This window comes from Leptodactylus fuscus, unplaced genomic scaffold (assembly GCF_031893055.1).
Source record: "Leptodactylus fuscus isolate aLepFus1 unplaced genomic scaffold, aLepFus1.hap2 HAP2_SCAFFOLD_131, whole genome shotgun sequence".
Classification (NCBI taxonomy): domain Eukaryota; kingdom Metazoa; phylum Chordata; class Amphibia; order Anura; family Leptodactylidae; genus Leptodactylus; species Leptodactylus fuscus.
The window spans coordinates 31,617-54,677 of NW_027440154.1; the positions used below are offsets into that span (position 1 = coordinate 31,617).

General features: G+C 41.8%; 1 protein-coding gene across 1 annotated transcript; it reads left to right on the top strand.

The window, feature by feature from the left end:
- The first annotated feature begins 966 nt into the window (after positions 1–966).
- Positions 967–21,547, top strand: LOC142187022 (vomeronasal type-2 receptor 26-like). The gene is made up of 6 exons (XM_075261431.1): positions 967–1,178; positions 5,085–5,253; positions 14,139–14,666; positions 16,351–16,566; positions 17,438–17,561; positions 20,637–21,547. Exons 1-6 carry the CDS (start codon positions 967–969, stop codon positions 21,545–21,547), a joined length of 2,160 nt encoding a protein of 719 aa, XP_075117532.1.
- Positions 21,548–23,061: the final 1,514 nt, after the last annotated feature.

Sequence of the window (23,061 nt, forward strand, 5' to 3'; positions counted from 1 at the left end):
AGTGTGAGGTTATGTATGTACAGTATATATGTGTGTAGTGTGAGGTTGTGTATGTACAGTATATATGTGTGTAGTGTGAGGTTGTGTATGTACAGTATATATGTGTGTAGTGTGAGGTTGTGTATGTACAGTATATATGTGTGTAGTGTGAGGTTGTGTATGTACAGTATATATATGTATAGTGTGAGGTTGTGTATGTACAGTATATATGTATAGTGTGAGGTTGTGTATGTGCAGTATATATGTGTGTAGTGTAAGGTTGTGTATGTGCAGAATATATGTGTGTAGTGTGAGGTTGTGTATGTGCTGTATATATGTGTGTAGTGTGAGGTTGTGTATGTACAGTATATATGTGTGTAGTGTGAGGTTGTGTATGTGCTGTATATATGTGTGTAGTGTGAGGTTGTGTATGTACAGTATATATGTGTGTAGTGTGAGGTTGTGTATGTGCAGTATATATGTGTGTAGTGTGAGGTTGTGTATTTTGGATGTGTGATCTCCAGTCATTAGTATCTCAGTACACTCCTTCCTCCTATGATAGTTGTAGTTGTATACTGGCTATCACTGTCTCTTGTACAATCTGTATTTCCTGTGTGCATACATTGTGATTATTGCTATGTACTACTCTACTGACAACTATGGTTCACTCTCTGTGGGTGCATGTGATGGTAGAATCCCAATCACTCCATACACAGTATAAGCTTGTACAGAGAAACTTCCAGCAATCTGTGGGCGGAGACTTTAGCCCCGCCTTCCTCTTAGCAGGGGACAGCCATGTTGTAGGGGGTCTAGTGTGTGAGATAGCAGCGAGGCCTGTCAGTTTATTGCTACCAAACCTAGGAGCGGCATAGTGAATCTCAGGGCCCGTGTAAGGTATAGCTTCTCCTAGGCCTAGGTCTTATGAAGAGCTCTTATAGGTGACATTCTGTGACTGTAAGGCTTTGTATCTTCTTTTACAAGGTCTAGATGCGGCACGGTACGTACATCTTATTATTGATCCTCACTATTATCGATGGCAGCCATGCTACGGAGGGCTCATGCACATTAGAACTGAATGGAGGATTGGAGCACATCACGCAGTCTGCAGATCTGATGCTCGGAGGAATAATGCAGATTTCTATCATTCCTAGCCGACTTTTTGCCAATAAATTTATTAATAATGTTTTCAAGTGTGATGAGTAAGTATAAAATACTTGTGGTTAGATGGTGGATGTCCCTGAAGGATATGGAAAGCTGCATTTCCAGCCCACGCCCCTGTATCAGAAGAGGTTGCAGACTACTGCAGTGCTGTGCCATTGAAGTCTATAGGACAGTGCTGCGGTACCTACACTTATTTCTACAAATTTCACAGCAAATGTGCGGCGCAGCTCCCGAAATCTTAATATAGAGAGCCTTACTGTCTCTGTACAGATCATCTGGGGGTGTCCAGGGTCAGGGCTGGCATTGGGGGAAGGGGGAGGCAGAGTGGGCAATTGCCCAGGGCACTCACACCCACAGGGGCCCAATAATTTCCCAATTAGGACTAATGATTGGGAGTAGATAAAACCATTGATAGATGCTTGTAAAGATTCCAGGCACTTAGCCGCAGCCAATGCCGCACTAACTTCCCCCTCCTCCTCACAAGCAGTGACTCATCCATCTGACTGGAGTGTGAGGGGGGATATGTAAGAGCTTTCACTACTGCCAGACTTAGAACTACACATGAGTTTTCTCCATTTCCATTGCACCAGTAATTCAGCCATATACAGTCCTATGAAAAAGTTTGGGCACCCCTATTAATCTTAATCATTTTTTGTTCTAAATATTTTGGTGTTTGCAACAGCCATTTCAGTTTGATATATCTAATAACTGATGGACACAGTAATATTTCAGGATTGAAATGAGGTTTATTGTACTAACAGAAAATGTGCAATATGCATTAAACCAAAATTTGACCGGTGCAAAAGTATGGGCACCCTTATCATTTTATTAATTTGAATTCCCCTAACTACTTTTTACTGACTTACTGAAGCACAAAATTGGTTTTGTAACCTCAGTGAGCTTTGAACTTCATAGCCAGATGTATCCAATCATAAGAAAAGGTATTTAAGGTGGCCAATTGCAAGTTGATCTCCTATTTGAATCTCCTCTGAAGAGTGGCATCATGGGCTACTCAAAACAACTCTCAAATGATCTGAAAACAAAGATTGTTCAACATAGTTGTTCAGGGGAAGGATACAAAAAGTTGTCTCAGAGATTTAACCTGTCAGTTTCCACTGTGAGGAACATAGTAAGGAAATGGAAGACCACAGGGACAGTTCTTGTTAAGCCCAGAAGTGGCAGGCCAAGAAAAATATCACAAAGGCAGAGAAGAAGAATGGTGAGAACAGTCAAGGACAATCCACAGATCACCTCCAAAGAGCTGCAGCATCATCTTGCTGCAGATGGTGTCACTGTGCATCGGTCAACTATACAGCGCACTTTGCACAAATAGAAGCTGTATGGGAGAGTGATGAGAAAGAAGCCGTTTCTGCACGTACGCCACAAATAGAGTTGCCTGAGGTATGAAAAAGCACATTTGGACAAGGCAGCTTCATTTTGGAAACAAAAATTGAGTTGTTTGGTTATAAAAAAAAGGCGTTATGCATGGCGTCCAAAAAGAAACAGCATTCCAAGAAAAACACATGCTACCCACTGTAAAATTTGGTGGAGGTTCCATCATGCTTTGGGGCTGTGTGGCCAATGCCGGCACCGGGAATCTTGTTAAAGTTGAGAGTCGCATGGATTCCACTCAGTATCAGCAGATTCTTGAGAATAATGTTCAAGAATCAGTGACGAAGTTGAAGTTACGCCGGGGATGGATATTTCAGCAAGACAATGATCCAAAACACCGCTCCAAATCCTCAGGCATTCATGCAGAGGAACAATTACAATGTTCTGGAATGGCCATCCCAGTCCCCAGACCTGAATATCATTGAACATCTGTGGGATGATTTGAAGCGGGCTGTCCATGCTCGGCGACCATCTAACTTAACTGAACTTGAATTGTTTGTCCAAAATACCTTTATCCAGGATCCAGGAACTGATTAAAAGCTACAGGAAGCGACTAGAGGCTGTTATCTTTGCAAAAGGAGGATCTACTAAATATTAATGTCACTTTTCTGTTGAGGTGCCCATACTTTTGCACCGGTCAAATTTTGGTTTAATGCATATTGCGCATTTTCTGTTAGTACAATAAACCTCATTTCAATCCTGAAATATTACTGTGTCCATCAGTTATTAGATATATCAAACTGAAATGGCTGTTATAAACACCAAAATATTTAGAACTAAAAATGATTAAGATTAATAGGGGTGCCCAAACTTTTTCATAGGACTGTATATATATATATGTGTATATTGGTTTACAGTATGTGCCTTATATACCGTGTGAGTACTGTATGTTTGTACACAAGTATATAGTATATGAATGTATATGCGTGCGTGTATACGGCATATGAATGTCTATCTCTCTATGTCTAGCCTTATTTACAGGTCTACCATTATACATACTAGAATTGTATTTTATAGTGCAGTGCTCAGTATAATGAGTTGTCCAGGAGTTACAGTTTTCTGCAAAGAGGTCAGGATAGGTGAAAAATAAGAAAAAGAAAACCCATACTTGTCTGTCCCCGGTACTTCAGTGTCTCCCACAACTGCCTGGTCCAGCGGCGCTGGGGGGTTTGTTCTGGCAGAAGTCCTCACCACACATGACACAAGTTAGTGGCCTAAGGAAAGGAATCAGGACATCACTGGTGACGTTTGTGGCATCCTGGTTCCCTTCCTAAGGCTGTCGAGACCACTGATTGACCTCAGCAGTTACATGTGGCAAGGACTGCTGCCGGGACAAGCCCCGGGGCACAGCTGGACTGGACAGGAATAGGAGAACCAGGGATAAGTGAGTGTGGGCTTTAGTTTTGACCTTACCCGGCCTTTTTGCAGAAACTTGTAATACCTGGATAACCCCTTTAAAGATTGGGCCCAACACAGTGAAATTCCACTTCAGGTTACGGACCAAAAAACCCTGTGTCCCCGTGGTCTGAAACCGCCTCAAGTTCCGGACCAAAAAACCCCGTGTGAACTTACCCTCAGTCTCTTTAAGATTGTTTAAATTGGGATGATTTCAACTTTGTTATATATTTTTTTTACGCATTTATTAGATTCCATAGGGGTCTTGAACAGCAGGGGGTCTGATCACTAATGCAATGCGTTACAATGATAATGCATTGCAAAATACCCGCATAGAGTAGCCTGCAAAAGAATTAATGCACAGACAGGCCTGGGAGCCTTCACAAGGCTTCCAGCTGTCATGCCAATGTGACGACGGTTCTGGAGCTTGCAAGCAGTGGCAAAATGGCTGCGCCCACACTCAAAGCTGATCAAGGCACCAAAAGGGTCAATGCCCGCGATCGGTGCGGACACCGATCGCAGACATTAGCGCTGGGTGTTTCCTGTATGAAACGATATTTCCACCACCAGGCGCAAAACAGTAACAATGCAGTTACATGACAAGAATCTACAAGTCTGCAACTTCTCAAAATACACAGTAAGAGTAAGAAGTGTCCATCTACTTCTGAGCTTATATTTAGTAAATAGTTTTCCTTATTGTGCTCATCACCAGCCATTTGTAGCTGCATCATAACCCGTATTTGGAGTCCAGTATCCCTGGATTTCCTATAGTTTGTTCACTTGGGCTTTTCTTAGCACTTTCTTTTCTCCTATTTTACAGTCACTTTGTGTTGGGCAAATTTTAGGTTTATTGTATGTAGCAGCAGATAAGCTACAGGTTTCTGTGTAAAAGGAGTGATTTCATTGTATAGAGGGAGCTGCAAAGTAAACTACTGGCAGACATTGTACATCCGCCTCAGAGAGAAGCACAAGTGTAAACTAGTAGATTGATTTTTTTTTAACAACAATGTAAAACATGACAATATATTTGTATCTAGTCTATCTCTTCATTTAGTGAGACATCTCCTGGTCTTCATATTCGCCATAGAAGAAATAAACAGAAGATCGGACATCTTACCCAATATCACTCTGGGATACACAATCTATGACTCCTGTAGTATAGAAAACAATGCTTTACATAGTGCACTGAGTATACTGTCCGGAGGAGAAGAAACCGTCCCCAACTACAGCTGTGATCAGAAGAACGTGGTGGCTTTTATTGGACACTTGATGTCCTCGCCCAGTCTGTCCATAGCTGAGATAACTGGGCTCTATGGATATCCACAGGTAATAAGAAGCCCTTTCCATTAAACTGACCATATAGTTAACTGGAGCTATACCCACTACATGGCTATTACACAACTGGGACCTGAGACTAGAGGCCAGAGGCAGAAAATACTTCAACCCTTCAGATGCTGTGATCAACAGTAATCAATGCATGTGGATGGTAAAGGAGCAAGAGCGCCCCCCTTTCACTCTCTCAGGTCCACCACAATGAGATTTCTGGGTTAGAGGCTGCCATGGCCAATCCAAAGCCCTCTAGCTGCCTATACCTACAAATAGGAAGGCTGTGTACAATATACTGCAATACATCTGTATTGCAGTACATTGTACAGGGTATGAAGTGATCCCAGGTCCGAGTCTCTTTTGTGGGAAAAAGAATAGGTAAAACTTTTAAAAAGTATAATAATTAAATAAGTATAATTTAAAAAATGACATGAACAAAAAATAATCAATGGGTATTGCTGTGTGTGCATCGAAAAAAAAAAAAAATTATCCTGTACAATGAATGCTGTAAAAAAAAAAATTAAAGACCAAAGTGTGAACACTCATTTGTTTTGGTTTAATGATTTTATGGTCACCTTCCCCCCAAAAAAAGCAATAAAAAATCGCACATGCCCAAAAATGGCACAAATAAAAACTACAACTTGTCCCGCAAAAAGGAGGTCCTTCTTCAACAAAAAAAAAAACAGTCATAAAAACTACTCCAAACATTGGGGCAGATTTATTAAGACTGACATATCATCTACCTGTCTAAACAAAGGCCTTGACAGACACAAGGCGCAATTGATATAAGAGGCTTTGGCCTGGTGTAGGCCTCAGGCCAGAAAACTACTGTGAGCTATAACAAATATGGCAGCTGAGACCTCTCTGCCCCATCCCACACTCCCCCACTCCTGGTAAAGTGGTAAGACATGGATCGGGCGCATGTAGTGCACATTTCACACAAGATAGGTCCTAGCGCCAAAAAATGATTACCCATCTAGGCCAGAAAACTGGTGTACATGATATACTAAATTCCCCCATTACACGTAACCAAATGGTGGCTGAAAGTACAACTTATTGCACAAAGAGTAAAGAGATGGAGATGGAAAATATAGAACAGGTCATTGTTAGAGGGTTAATGAGGACGTCTCAATGAGTTATTATTGCAGTTAATGTTTTTGGTTTTGTTTCAAGAGAAGTAAATAGATTTGTATTTTCTATTGGAGCACTTTGCGGTATCTGAGACACAATGGTTCTGTAACATCCTTGTCCGTTCAGACTTCTGCGCCATCCTCCGGCCGCATGGAGCCATGTCTACTTGTGATCCCCTGCTCCGGGACCTCTTGTTGTATTCTGTTTCAGCACAGCTGAGAGTTTCTTTCAGTGTATCAGTCCAGCCAGTACTCTAAATTCGCTCTGATTCACTAACCCCTCGTTCACATCTGCCTTGGTATTCCGTCTAGGGGAGTCCGCATGAGAACCCCCTTGAACGGAATACTGAATGCAGTTGCAAGCGGTGTGCAGTGAAAGCACACAGACCCCATAGACTATACTCACAGTCTCCCTGCACAGTAGCGTCGCTGGAAAGAAAGGCCCAAAGATGGCGGCGTCTGACCTTTAGATGGTAGGGAGGCCTCAGGCTGCCAGCCCGTGTATAGTTCGGTCCTCTAGTCAGTTGGAAGTGAGCAGAGGGGTAGTGATGTCCAGATGGAGGGGTCTGCATCAACTTGTGCAGTCCTATCAGGAAAGGTAGGCCTCAAGATGGCGGACCCGCACCGTGAGTACTGTTAGGCCGTGGGTCCGTGCTGCAGTGCTTAGGCCCCTACGGCAGGCAAGGGACACCGATCAGAGGATCGCTCAGCTCAGGAGAGAGGCAGCTGTGGCAAACTGAAGATCTCGCAGTCTGGCGTGTGGGAACAGCACATAGAGGCAGGTAGGCCGCAGATTTAAGATGGCAGCCGGAGCTCCAGCGGCGAAGGGTACACTACAGGCTAGCAGAGATTACCGCCGGGAGTATAGTTTATGGGGTCCGTGTGCTTTCACTGCACACCGCTTGCAACTACGTTCGGTATTCCATTCGGGGATGTCCTCATGCGGACTCCCCTAGACGGAATACCAATGCATATGTGAACGAGGGGGTAAGAGTTAACGTTAGTTACTCAGTGATTGACATCTTACCTTCCAATCACATCTAGGGCTAATTCTGGGTTTTCCATATACAGCCTATTAGTCCGTACATGGTTGTTTACTATTAGCCTCCTAAGAGCGTGCTAGCGTATTACTTCTTCTTTGATATTTTGTATTCTGTCCTTGCTTTGACCTCTTGACTATTCTTGTGGATTCTGATTTTGTATTTAGTTGCCCGTCTGATTCCGACCCCTTGGCTAGTTTGACCTCTCGTTCATGTTGTTTGGCTTGTCTGCATTCTGAGTTTCACTTATCATAGGAAGGCACCGACGTCCAGTTGTCCACTCCTGTCAGGGTAGTCATCGCAAGCAGGTAGGGACATGGTTTGGGCCTAGTAAATAGGGCAATTCCCTAACAGGTTCATTGACGGTTTAGAAAAGTTACAATGATACAATGCTCATGTGAATCAATCTGTGATAAAATGCTATTCCCATGAACATATAACCATATTTAAATTTGTAAACAATTAAAAGTTAAATATTTTTTCAAATGTAAATAATTAAAATTTTGCAGAAAAAGAAATATCTAAGCATTTAACACCAGCAGGGATGGAAATATATTGCCCCACTGTCTTTTTGGGTAGTTTATCTGTCACAGCCGGCTCTCCACTCTTGCAGCTACATGATTTCCAGTAGCTGCTAACTGTGCAAGGAATTTTTCGGACTATAAGAGGAAAATGAGGGTGCGTCTTATAGTCCGAATGTGGGGGGAGGAGCGGATTTACAGCATGGCCGCGCTACTGCCACCGCTGGTTTTCTTCAGTGGCAGTAGCGTGACAATACTGCAGGCCGCGGCAGCTAAAACACTCCCCGGCAATCGCCGGTCTATTACAGCAGATGCCGGGGACTGTCTTAGCTGCCGGGGCCTGCAGATTGCCACGCTCCTGCTGCTGAAGAAAACCAGCGGTGGCAGTAGCGCGGCCATGCTGCAAATCCGCTACTCCTCCGCAGGTCCCGGCAGTTTAAAACTAGCCCCGGGGTCGGTCTCCACCGGCCCCATACCTTTAGTGATGCAGGCCGGCTCCTGCACGGTGAGGCCGCAGGAGCCGACCTGTTCCGATGACAGCTGGGAGTCTAATGAAGGCTCCGAGGCCTGTCATAGATATATATTACTATCACGGCTGGTCTATGACACTCCGCGATAGTAATGTATAGAATCTCCCATAGACGGCAATACACTTGTATTGCCGTCTATGGGACTTGCAATCAAATGATTGCAGGTTCAAGCCCCCTAGGCAGGGGATAATAAAATAGTTTAAAAAAAACACTTAAAAAAATATTATATAAAATAAATAAAAGTTCACCTCCTTTCCCTAGAATACATATAAAAGTATAACATTACTGTGAAACACATACATTAGGTATCCCTGTGTCTGAAAATGCCCGGTCTACTAATATTTTTATGTACAGTGAACGTCAAAATCAAAAGTGCCAAACCGCCGGGTTTTTCTCACCCTTTTGCCTCTGATTTAAATAAAAGGTGATCTAAGCAATAAACATTTCCCAAAATGGTATAACTAAAAAGTACACCTGGCCCCACAAAAAAAACGTCCTATATATCCCCGTACAGCTGCAGGGTCACCTGTCAATGTGGTCTTGCAGCTGTTCCAAAACTACAACTCCCATACATTAAATATTTTACCATTTTTTGCCTGAAAATTTTTTTCCCCTATTTTTCTCCTCTATATCCTGGGTGCGTCTTATAGTCCGAAAAATACGGTATACAGTTAGGGCCAGAAATATTTGGACAGTGACACAAGTTTTGTTATTTTAGCTGTTTACGAAAACATGTTCAGAAATACAATTATATATATAATATGGGCTGAAAGTGCACACTCCCAGCTGCAATATGAGAGTTTCCACATCCAAATCGGAGAAAGGGTTTAGGAATCATAGCTCTGTAATGCATAGCCTCCTCTTTTTCAAGGGACCAAAGGTAATTGGACAATGGACTCTAAGGGCTGCAATTAACTCTGAAGGCGTCTCCCTCATAAATCTGTAATCAATGAAGTAGTTAAAAGGTCAGCGGTTGATTCCAGGTGTGTGGTTTTGCATTTGGAAGCTGTTGCTGTGACCAGACAACATGCGGTCAAAGGAACTCTCAATTGAGGTGAAGCAGAACATCCTGAGGCTGAAAAAAAAAAAAATCCATCAGAGAGATAGCAGACATGCTTGGAGTAGCAAAATCAACAGTCGGGTACATTCTAAGAAAAAAGGAATTGACTGGTGAGCTTGGGAACTCAAAAAGGCCTGGGCATCCACGGATGACAACAGTGGTGGATGATCGCCACATACTTTCTTTGGTCAAGAAGAACCCGTTCACAACATCAACTGAAGTCCAGAACACTCTCAGTGAAGTAGGTGTATCTGTCTCTAAGTCAACAGTAAAGAGAAGACTCCATGAAAGTAAATACAAAGGGTTCACATCTAGATGCAAACCATTCATCAATTCCAAAAATAGACAGGCCAGAGTTAAATTTGCTGAAAAACACCTCAAGAAGCCAGCTCAGTTCTGGAAAAGTATTCTATGGACAGATGAGACAAAGATCAACCTGTACCAGAATGATGGGGAGAAAAAAGTTTGGAGAAGAAAGGGAACGGCACATGATCCAAGGCACACCACATCCTCTGTAAAACATGGTGGAGGCAACGTGATGGCATGGGCATGCATGGCTTTCAATGACACTGGGTCACTTGTGTTTATTGATGACATAACAGCAGACAAGAGTAGCCGGATGAATTCTGAAGTGTACCGGGATATACTTTCAGCCCAGATTCAGCCAAATGCTGCCAAGTTGATCGGACGGCGCTTCATAGTACAGATGGACAATGACCCCAAGCAAACAGCCAAAGCTACCCAGGAGTTCATGAGTGCAAAAAAGTGGAACATTCTGCAATGGCCAAGTCAATCACCAGATCTTAACCCAATTGAGCATGCATTTCACTTGCTCAAATCCAGACTTAAGGCGGAAAGACCCACAAACAAGCAAGACCTGAAGGCTGCGGCTGTAAAGGCCTGGCAAAGCATTAAGAAGGAGGAAACCCAGCGTTTGGTGATGTCCATGGGTTCCAGACTTAAGGCAGTGATTGCCTCCAAAGGATTCGCAACAAAATATTGAAAATAAAAATATTTTGTTTGGGTTATGTTTATTTGTCCAATTACTTTTGAGCTCCTAAAATGTGGAGTGTTTGTAAAGAAATGTGTACAATTCCTACATTTTCTATCAGATATTTTTGTTCAACCCTTCAAATTAAACGTTACAATCTGCACTTGAATTCTGTTGTAGAGGTTTAATTTCAAAACCAATGTGGTGGCATGCAGAGCCCAACTCGCGAAAATTGTGTCACTGTCCAAATATTTCTGGCCCTAACTGTATGTCGTTGCAGAGTTATATGCCAGCCTCTGTGATTTATATACCCAATGGTCAGTTGGTAAGAAGCTATAAAACCTCACATCAAAGAGCACACAGGGTCAGACACATCATAATGCAACCAGGATTCTAGCTGTTTCTCAACCGATTGATTTCTCAGGCATTTAATAAGTAATATGTTGGTTTTTTTTTATTGCATTCCTTTTTATTTTCAGAACGATTTTGCCTGTAAGATTCATGTTGTATTTTGTCATTATTGTGACCATTGTGAGCTCTTAAATTAAAAATATTAAACCTTAATATGAATAAGTTTGTCCTTGCTGCTCTAAACTTACACAAAACCCTGACGAGATAAAACATCATTTATCTGTGTTAATCCTTGAAATGATGGTGTGCTAGAAGGTAGTGTGTGATACTAGGCAGATTCAATGTGTGCTTGTGTGTACTTGTGCTTTTTTATTGCCTAGTGCAATGTGGGGATAATGTCCATCTTTAGGGAGAGACCACCTTTTCAGATGTGTGGAGACTTATACAGCCATAGTTGCTCCACTGCAAGATGTAAACAGGGAGACAGTGCCTCTGTTATGCTGCCCTCTATGGGAAGTACCCTGAACATCATGCCCGACTTTCCCAGAAGTCTTAACTGCATAATGCGGGGTTATAACCAAATCAATTTCTCAGCTACGGACGGCACCATTTCTGTCTGGTTGGACTTCATCAGCGCAGCCTAGAGAGAACTGATTTGGTAGAAGTGAGAGGCTGAGAGACCGATTATGGGGATAAAATGGTGCCGTCCGTAGCTGAGAAATTGATTTGGTTATAACCCCGCATTATGCAGTAAAGACTTCTGGGAAAGTTGGGCATGATGTTCAGGGTGGTTCCCATAGAGAACAGCAAACAGAGGCACTGTCTCCCTGTTTACATATTGGGAGACAGATTTGCATATTCCTCCCATGTTCCCTTGCAGTGGAGCAACTATGGCTGTATAAGTCTCCACACACCTGAAAAGGTGGTCACTCCATAAGGATGGACATTATCCCCATAACCCATGCCACAAAATCATGGCCGCAAAATAGTGCCGCGTATATGATCCCGGCTCCCATTGAAATCAATGGGAGCGTATACGGCCCGCAAAGCATCACACACCGTATACATGCCACATCACGGGGCACGTTACTCCGTGTGAACTCTCCCTTATATTAAAGGTGTAATCCAGGCACAACAGTAAGTATGTAATAGGAAAAAGGAGCTTCACACAAAGATGCATGCCAACAAATCAGGTGTATTTTATTAGTAGAGCGAACGTTTTCGGTCTAGGCTCGACCTTCCTCAGGCTCTACATAAAAAACATAACACAGATACCAAACAAAAAGGTGGGATATTAAAATTATGTCCCAAAATTGAAAATAAAGTACATGACATACATCCCATACTGTGCACAGAAATAAACTATCAAAGAACAAAAATTATAATATGTACAAAGAACCAAATGGTAGCTGGCTTCTGATGTTATCTAAGGTAGAAATATATACGAACACATAGTCAAGGTGACATAACATGTCAATAAAAGAACGCACAAGAAGTGGCCAGGTTTCCATTAAACTAACAGTAACAGACCATATAGTGAAAATAAATGGCAAAATAGACAAAGAACAAATGAAAACCAGGCTAGTAAATAAGATGAAGAGCGTGTGTGAAAAAATTCTCTATACCTGTTCAGTATAATTGTCAGTCACAGCATTGTGTGCAGGACTAACATGCACCCTATATCTCTAGGTCATTTACCTTCTACCTTATTTACCTGACCAACATCTGTGACTGACAATTATACTGAACAGGTATAGAGAATTTTTTCACACACGCTCTTCATCTTATTTACTAGCCTGGTTTTCATTTGTTCTTTGTCTATTTTGCCATTTATTTTCACTATATGGTCTGTTACTGTTAGTTTAATGGAAACCTGGCCACTTCTTGTGCGTTCTTTTATTGACATGTTATGTCACCTTGACTATGTGTTCGTATATATTTCTACCTTAGATAACATCAGAAGCCAGCTACCATTTGGTTCTTTGTACATATTATAATTTTTGTTCTTTGATAGTTTATTTCTGTGCACAGTATGGGATGTATGTCATGTACTTTATTTTCAATTTTGGGACATAATTTTAATATCCCACCTTTTTGTTTGGTATCTGTGTTATGTTTTTTATGTAGAGCCTGAGGAAGGTCGAGCCTAGACCGAAAACGTTTGCTCTACTAATAAAATACACCTGATTTGTTGGCACGCATCTTTGTGTGAAGCTCCTTTTTCCTAATTGATACGGGGTGGGACCCTAGCTTCAACACCTGGACGAAGTCTGTATCCCTATTTGAAGTAAGTATGTAATAGTTACTGCAGATTCCCTTCATTGATGACCCCCTCAGGGCCTATACTAGGTATAATATAGTGTATCAATAGTCAATCTCAGATACCCATGGCATGCCCTGAGAAACAATTTGCAAGGTGGTATTAGAAAGGACAACATGGGTGGTGATTAGGGTTGAGCGATCGGGATCTGGAAAGATCGGATCCCGATCGGCCCTCAAGCAAATTTCACAATCGGGATTGCCTGAAAAATAATCGAAAATCGGATTTTGAAATCTCAAGATCAGCTCAACCCCACTGTATATATAATATACAATTAGGGTGAAGTGATCAGCATTGGGAAAGATCGTATCTCGATCAGCGATCAAGCAAATTTCATGAGCGGGATTGGCTGAAAAATTATCGAAAATCGGATTTTAAAATCGATCTTGAAATCTCAAGATCGGCTCAACCCTAGTAGTGATATAATGTGATTGCCATCTTTAGTCAGCCCTAGTACAAGTTCTCTGCAGCAGCCCATCATAGCAACCTCAACTCAGACTTAGTAAATGTAACCATCATAGGAGTTTCACCATGTATGACCATGCCTAAGGCTAGGTTCACACATGTGCCCAATCTCCACTGGGGAATTCCATTCCATTTTTCTGCATTTTTCAGGTGGAGTCCACGGGTTTCCGTGTGTAACCACTTTTTAAGTGGATTATGTTTCCATTCCCGGCTCCCCAACTGGACCCGAAGAAAAGAAACCCAGGCAGTGGTGTGAACCTAGCATAACAATACACCCACATAAGATATGGATCACATAGCTTTCATGGTATATCCAGGTGACCCAGGAGTCATGGTTGTAGCAGTGGAGACAGCTGTAGGTATCTATTGTTATTAGCAGTGTTCATATCAAAGTTTTGCCACATTGGTTTCCTTAGCCCTGCCTGTACAATTGTCCAAAGTATATTTTATTCAGTTCTTTTCTCTATTTAATCACAGATCAGTTATGGAGCCATGGATCCTGTATTAAGTAACAATATCCGGTTCCCTTCTTTCTACCACACGGTTCCTTATGAGAGGGCTCAGTATAAAGTCATCGTTCTCATCTTGAAGCACTTTGGTTGGACCTGGGTGGGAATTCTTAGTGCAGATGAGGAGAGTAGTGAATGGTCCAGCATGGAGCTCTACAGGGCCATGACACAGAATGGGATATGTGTGGCTTTTCACGAAGTCATCTATGATCTTTCATATTACTTTAAGATCTTGGTCGAGTCTCAAGATAAAATGAAGAAAATTTCATCCAAAATAAAGAAGATTGGTTGTGATGTTATAATAATTCTTGGAAATTCATTGGGTTTATCGATGATTAATGGTGTACATTTTGAAGACTTCCTCAGGAGGAAGGTTTTAATCCTTCCATCATTATTTATAATGAGGAACCTGCAGGGCAGTCATGTCTTGAGTCACTCCCTACAGATTTCTCTACATAGAAGGGAAATTCCAGGTCTGAAGGATTATCTTTTGGCTGTAGGCCCCTACAAATACTCAGGGCCACTCATATTTAAAATTTGGAATAGATTTTTGGATTGTTGCACTATCCATTCTGTATATGCTTCTTGCAGACCATGTGTTGAGACAGATTATCTCGGGAATGTGGATCGGTCCATGTATGACGTAGATAATTTCCGGCATACGTTTAGTGTGTACTCTGCGGTATATGCCGTGGCTTATGCATTACATGGTTTCTTTCTAAGTAAATGCCCTGGTCAATTCAAGTCATGTATTGCCAACCATGTCTTTCTATTAAGAGAGGTAGGTTCTCAATCTGATGTAGGTGAGTACCGTAGTAATGCTATATATGAAATATCAGTGGTAGATAAAATAGTAAACAGAAAATTCTCACAGTGCTGAGGTCATTTACAGTATATAAGGTTGTGCAGGCTGGAACACCAGGCATGTCAGTGATTGTGGAGGTAGGAGATGGTGTGTTATTCATAACTGTATTATCCAAGGCAATTACTCCATTATTTTCAGCTATGCACAGCACTTAGAGTAATTGCACACTGATTTTTTTGGTGCTGATTTTGACTCTGAATCTGCCTCAAAATCAGCCTCTAAAAAAAGCCTCCCAATAGAACTCTGACCTCTCTCGTCCTGATAGTGTCCAGGTCTCATAGGATAATACAAAATGAGCCTTATAAATTTTATATATTTATTACTCCCAAGTGGGTCGGTACTAGCCACAAACATACATAGACATATATCAGCGGATTACAAGCAAATACAGTTACAACAACATGGTACAGTACAATAAAAGAAAAGGAGAATAAGAAGTTAGAAAAAGAGATATAATATCCAGTTGGGTCTCTGGTTCTGGTTGGTTCTTCTCATAAAATCCAGAGCACATTGCTTAGAGTCCTTAAATAAGCCTCAGGCTTTTGGGGTGGCATTCCCCATCAGTAGAACAGTCCAGAACAGACCAGAGCGCATATATTCTGCAGTCTTAGCACATAGTATCCATAAGGCCAGAGATTACAGTCCAGGTGTGGCACATATAGGATCCAGGGTAAAAGAACACAGAACAGAACCCATGGCCCCCTCAAAGGAGACAATATATCTCTCCTCAGTCCCCCCCCATGAGGTCATCAGGGAAAGAAGCTCAGCCCCCCATCCTGCAACAAAATAGCTATGAGCAGCCATAATCAGCCCTGTCAGATGATCGCAGGGCCCAGCCAGTGACATAATGGGGTTTGCAGTGAGGTTCCCATCATGTAGACGCCAAGGATGACACCCTAATCCCCTTTGGGTAATGAGTTCAGTGTCTGGACCTTTCCCTTACACTCAACAGCACAATGTTTGGCCTTGGAACGTGCGGCTTCGCACTGCGCACCTGAGGAATTTATTAGGGAAACTGCAGCATATTCTCCTGGGGTAATATCTTCATCACAACCATATCTCTTTGAAGTGGGGCCTGGCTCCGAAGTTTCTGGAGCTGCCAGCCCTGGTTTTCTGTCTCTGGGGAGATAACGAGATTAGCACAGGTATGTTTTAAGCCAATTCAAGTTGTGGGTTATCCTAAACTTGCTCAACTCAAAATAAATCTGGCACCCAAGCCACCCAAACCTGAAAGAAATCTTCAGAGGTCCGCCCATCTTTAGTCACAACCATCAATCATACTTCATCCATCACCTATATGGTTGCTTTCCCACAGGTGAACAGATACCTAAAGAACGCCCATTTCATCACTCCTGGTGGAGAATCTGTTTATGTTGGTGAAAAAGAAAATATTCCTGCCAAATATGACCTGTTAAATACATTTATTTCGAACGAAACTGAGCAGATCAAGCAAGTTGGATATTTCAGCGACGATGATCAACAATTTGTTATCAATGACAGTGAGATTCACTGGGATCCGAGGTTTATTCAGGTAGAAAAAATATATAGATAGAATAGATAGAATACTACGGTATTCGAAATACTCGTACTCGTTCAAATACTACTCGCTATACGCAGTAAAGATTCGATTCAGAACCAGCGTTGATTGACCGAATGCTGTACAGTGTACAGCATTCGGCCAATCAACGCTGGTTCTGCCAGAGGCTCGTCTGTGAGGAGGCGGAGTCTAAGATCGGACCACAGCAGTCTCCATTCTGATCCGATCTTAGACTCCGCCTCCTCACAGACGAGCCTCCGGCAGAACCAGTGTTGATTGGCCAAATGCTGTACACTGTATAGCATTCGGCCAATCAACGCTGGTCAATGCATTCCTATGAGAAAAAGTCAGCTCCCACATAACCGCAAGCTGCCAGCTCTCCCGACTAGCAAGGACGAACCTGCTGCAGAACCAGCGTTGATTTGCCGAATACTATGCACTGTATAGCATTCAGCCAATCAATGCTCGTTCTACAGGACAAGTAAGGGCCGGTTCACATTAGCGCTTGCTTCCCGTCCAGAAGGAGTCCACGGGAAGACACCCCCCCCCCCCCCCCCGAATGGAATATCAGCGCAACTGCAAGTGCTATGCAGTTAAAGCGCACGGACCTTATAGACTATAACGGGGCCGTGCGCTTTAACTGCACTTCGCTCCTCCTAAACATTCTCCTCCTGCTACTCGTGGACTTGGTGACTCTCCTTTAGTCGAATAGTGGTTTCCCCTGAAATGAGCATTTTTTCTCATAGACTATAATGGGATTCGATATTCGATCGAGTAGTCGAATATTGAGGCTCTACTCGAAACGAATATCAAATCTCCAATATTTCACTACTCGCTCATCTCTATTTATCACTACTCTGTCCAGAATCCAGAGTCTGTCTGCACTAAAAGCTGCCTACCTGGATACAGGAAAGTACTAATAGAAGGACGACCGAGATGCTGTTACTACTGCACCCCCTGTCCAGTGGGAGAGATCTCCAACCAAAGCGGTCAGTGTTATCTATCTGCTTTATGTTTTATAGTTTCCTAGGAGCCCTGACAGTATTCTACACTATGTTTTATAGATAGGTTCCTAGGAGCCCTAAGAGTGTTCTACACTATGCTTTATAGATAGGTTCCTAGGAGCCCTAAGAGTATTCTACACTATGTTTTATAGATAGGTTCCTAGGAGCCCTAAGAGTATTCTACACTATGTTTTATAGATAGGTTCCTAGGAGTCCTAAGAGTATTCTACACTATGTTTTATAGATAGGTTCCTAGGAGTATTCTACACTATGTTTTATAAATAGGTTCCTAGGAGCCCTGACAGTATTATACACTATGTTTTATAGAGAGGTTCCTAGGAGCCCTAAGAGTATTCTACACTATGTTTTATAGATAGGTTCCTAGGAGTCCTAAGAGTATTCTACACTATGTTTTATAGATAGGTTCCAAGGAGCCCTAAGAGTATTCTACACTATGTTTTATAGATAGGTTCCTAGAAGCCCTAAGAGTATTCTACACTATGTTTTATAGATAGGTTCCTAGGAGCCCTAAGAGTATTCTACACTATGTTTTATAGATAGGTTCCTAGGAGTCCTAAGAGTATTCTACACTATGTTTTATAGATAGGTTCCTAGGAGTATTCTACACTATGTTTTATAGATAGGTTCCTAGGAGCCCTGACAGTATTATACACTATGTTTTATAGAGAGGTTCCTAGGAGCCCTAAGAGTATTCTACACTATGTTTTATAGATAGGTTCCTAGGAGTCCTAAGAGTATTCTACACTATGTTTTATAGATAGGTTCCTAGGAGTCCTAAGAGTATTCTACACTATGTTTATAGATAGGTTCCTATGAGTCCTAAGACTATTCTACACTATGTTTTATAGATAGGTTCCTAGGAGTCCTAAGAGTATTCTACACTATGTTTTATAGATAGGTTCCTATGAGTCCTAAGACTATTCTACACTATGTTTTATAGATAGGTTCCTAGGAGTCCTAAGAGTATTCTACACTATGTTTATAGATAGGTTCCTAGGAGCCCTAAGAGTATTCTACACTATGTTTTATAGATAGGTTCCTTGGAGCCCTAAGAGTATTCTACACAATGTTTTATAGATAGGTTCCTATGAGTCCTAAGAGTGTTCTACACTGTGTGTTATAGATAGGTTCCTATGAGTCCTAAGACTATTCTACACTATGTTTTATAGATAGGTTCCTAGGAGTCCTGAGTATTCTACACTATGTTTTATAGATAGGTTCCTACCTAGGAGCCCTAAGAGTATTCTACACTATGCTTGATAGATAGGTTCCTAGGAGTCCTAAGACTATTCTACACTATGTTTGATAGATAGGTTCCTAGGAGCCCTAAGAGTATTCTACACTATGTTTGATAGATAGGTTCCTAGGAGCCCTGACAGTATTCTACACTATGTTTTATAGATATGTTCCGAGTCCTAAGAGTTTAATTAACTTATTTGACCTAAAACAAATGTTGCACCCAAACCATCTGAATCCACAGTGAAAAGAATCTTGGGAGGTTTGCTCATCTCTATTTAATATCTGTAAAAAAAAAAAAAAAAAAATGAAGAATTTAAAAAATCTATATATTTTTAAAATAATTCTTTGAATTTCATATTCTGACACTGTAACGTAATTTCAGAGCACAGACTCCTATAAGGTTCTTTTTCACTGGGCAATATGTGGTTTTTAATGAAAGTATTTTGATCCCTTTTTAGTAAATTTGTTTGGAGGGAGAAGAAGTAAAGACACCCCATCTCAGCCATGTTCATTGGTTTTTTTCCACTACGACGCCCGCTGTATAGGAGAAATGTTTTTATATTTTATTAGTTCAGCCCCCTTGTGCTTATGCATTTTGGGTATTTTTTTGTTTATTAATATTTATTTGTAATTTAGGGAAAGGCCTCATTCACATGACAGTTGTCTTTGTAATGGCGGGATGTAAAACTAATTGAAAACCATTTTTCCATCCATTAACCCCTTCTCGCCCATGGCATATTTTGATTTTCGTTTTTGACTCCCCCCCCCCCCCCCCCCCGCCTTCCAATCCCCATAACTTTTTTCTTAGAGCCATATGAGGTCTTAATGTTTGCGGGACAAATTGTTCTTCCTGATGCCGCCATTATTCTGTACAATTTGTGACTTTCTTACGGGCTTCATTTTTATGGCGTTCACTGTGCAGCCAAAATGACCTGTCCCCTGTATTCTGTGTTTCGGTGTGATTTCGGGGATACCAAATGTCTTTGGTTTTATTTACATTTTAACCCCTTAACAAAACTCCAAAACTGTGCCAATTTTTTTTTTTTTTTTTTTTGCTAAAAGTCGCCATATTCTGACACCGTCACTTTTTTATACTTCTGTATACGGGGATGTATGCGGGCACCAACCAGAGGCATTAGCGCTGGGTGTCTACTCTACAAAACAGTAGACACCCGGCAGCTATGGAGTTGGGCGGCCGCCATAGTTAAACACTCGGCGTCTGCCATACTAGCACAGCGGGTGTCAGGAAGGGGTTAACGGTCCATTAAAAAACAAACAAAAACAGGTGAAATTTGGCCATCAAAATTAAAAAAAAATGTCATGGAACAGAACAGATGCAAACAATCTATCGAAAAAAAAAAAAAAATTTAACAGATGTTTGATCCAAAAACATCACGTGTGAATAAGGCCAAAGGGGCAAATAGTGAAGTCCATGCGTAAATCCTTATGTACGGTATGTATTAATCCTGCCACTATGGCAGGCCTGGGTGCCTTGTTTTTTTTCAGGATTGGTAATGGATTGGCTCCTGTGATCTCCATGTAGGAGAGCCATCCCATTACCAAACATGAAAAAAGAGTGAAATGAACCACTCGGACACCATGGTTGCCTCTGGCTATAGCATGTGAGTGGTCAAATGCCCACGTAAGACAGCAGAGACCTCACAGCTATGTTGGTAACACAGACCCTGAGTAGGCACCATATATAAAGACCCAACATCCATCATGATAGTACAGCACGTGTCGTAAAGAAGATGTTTATTACATTAAGAAAATCTTTTATGTGTTGCTTCATCTCTGTAGATATGGAAAGATGCTGGAAGTGTCCAGAAGATCAGTGGTCGAATGACAGAAGAGACACCTGTATCCCAAGAAGCGTTGAGTTCCTGTCTTATGGAGACTCTCTGGGGATTTCTCTTCTTCTCATTGCTGGAATGTTCTGTATTTTCACAGCTCTGATATTAGGAATATTCATCAACTATAAAGACACGGCCATTGTGAAGGCCAATAACCAGAACCTCAGCTTTATCCTTCTCCTCTCGCTCATCTTATCCTTCCTCTGTCCTCTGTTATTTATTGGACGCCCCACACAGATCTCCTGTCTCCTCCGACAAGTGGCTTTTGGGAACATCTTTACTGTTGCTGTCTCTTCAGTTTTGGGCAAAACAATCACCGTGGTCTTGGCCTTTAGAGCCACCAAACCTCACAGGTTACTGAGAAGATGGCTCGGGAGACATTTCTCTATATTTGTTCTAATGATTTGCTCTTCCATTGAGGTTATCATCTGTGTCTTCTGGTTGTCTCTATCTCCACCATTCCCAGAGTATAACACTGAGGTAGAGGTTGGGAAGATAATCTTACAATGTAATGAAGGATCTGCCATTGCTTTCTACTTGGCCATTGGTTACGTTGGATTTCTGGCTGGGTTGAGCTTTATTGTAGCATTCTTGGCCAGGAAACTTCCAGACACCTTCAATGAGGCTCAGTACATCACCTTCAGCATGCTGCTCTTCTGTAGTGTGTGGATCTCCTTCATCCCGGCCTATCTCAGCACCAAGGGGAAATACATGGTGGCTGTGGAGGTTTTTGCCATCTGGTCTTCCAGTGCTGGACTTCTGGGCTGTATCTTCATTCCTAAATGTTACATTATTCTACTGAGACCAGAACTGAATGTAAAAGGCAATTTAATCTTCCAATGTGAACCAAAAAAATGAACTTAAAAATACTTTAAAATGTACATCACTATTAACCCTCGGTTTGCCCCTTCTGGATACCCATTCACGGGATGGTACGGCAACTCATGGGACAGGTGGTCCCACTAACAGCACCAGCTTTCTGACTTGGTCTCAAACCGGCCAACTTTAGTTATGTTCACTGTTATTACGACTTATTTCTGTGCTTGTGTTTTCATTTAGTAAATACTTCTGAAACTGAAATGTACATTACTATTAAAGTGTCGTTTTACTCACCAAAAATTCACTTTCCTTTAATCCGGGAATATTCCTCTTCCTACATATTGGGGCAGTAATTCATTAAATAGCCAGAACAGCCTTTATCGAGCCCGACCACTAACTAGGTTGTTTGTTCTAACTGAACAAAGAGATGACGTACTCTGGAAGGTGGATTCCCACATCCCGATGCTGGATTCCCGACACATCCCGAAGGCGGATTCCCAACACATCCCCAAGGCGGATTCCCGACACTTCCCGAAGGCGGATTCCTGACACCTCCCGATTGCGGATTCCCGACACATCCCGAAGGTGGATTCCCCAGATTCCTGGAGATCTAACTTGTAGTGTTTTATGAAGTTCTGGGGAGACAACCATGAAGCTGTTCCACCAATGTGGTCTAATGGCACACAGCCTTTCCTTGCCCATGAGGTAGACGTGGCTCGAGTTGAGTGGGCTATAATTCTTTCAGGCACTGTAAGACAAGTTTTTCGATAACAGATGGTAATCCATCCACAAATAGAAGGTCTGGATACATAAACTCCTCTGTTAGCTCCAGTCAAAGAAGTGAAAAGATATTTATTTTTCTGAACGTTGCAGTCCGGTCAACATAAATCTTCAAAGCCCTACCTACATCTAATGAATGAAGATCCATCTCGTCTTCGGAAGTCAGATCCAGATGAAATAATGGAAGTAGGAGCAACAGATTTCTATTGTGAACATAAAGGACTTTTGGAGAAAATGATGGCAAAGTTCTTAGCAGGACTCAATATTGCAGAAATAATAAATTTGGATCTGTGGCCATCAAGGCCTGTGGATCAGTCACTTTCTTATCAGATGTTATAGTTGCAAGAAAACAGGTCTTGAGTTTCTACAAGTCTCCTCTCTGCAAGGGCTTAAAATGTTCTTTACATAGATGATCTAGTGCAAAGTTTAGGTCCCATTTTGGAACAGGATCAATGATTATAGGTCTCAGGTTCTGAACAGCTTTAATACATTTTTGAATCAAAGGTTCATGGGAAAGTCTTTTGTCTAATACTGAGAGACAGTCCAGGTAAAGACAAGATCTGCCATCCTCAGTCACCAGATGTGGAAACAGACGCAGTCTCCATAAGGTCCCTTTGCTCATGAGCATCAGGAATAACCCATGACCTCTTTGGCCAGAAAGGACATATGAGTATTGTTGGGACCTGATCCTGTCCTGATTTCTAGTAAGACTCTTGGAATTATCGGTATGGATGGAAATACTGGAATTTCCAAGGTATCAATATTTCATCCAG

What these genes read in the sequence shown, in the direction of transcription:
- LOC142187022 (XM_075261431.1), top strand. Translation starts at nt 967, where the DNA reads ATGCGGCACGGTACGTACATCTTATTATTGATCCTCACTATTATCGAT. An exon ending in GGCTCTATGGATATCCACAG is followed by an intron (nt 5,254 to 14,138) that starts GTAATAAGAAGC and finishes ATTTAATCACAG; the next exon opens with ATCAGTTATGGAGCCATGGA. An exon ending in TGAAGGATTATCTTTTGGCT is followed by an intron (nt 14,667 to 16,350) that starts GTAGGCCCCTAC and finishes GCTTTCCCACAG; the next exon opens with GTGAACAGATACCTAAAGAA.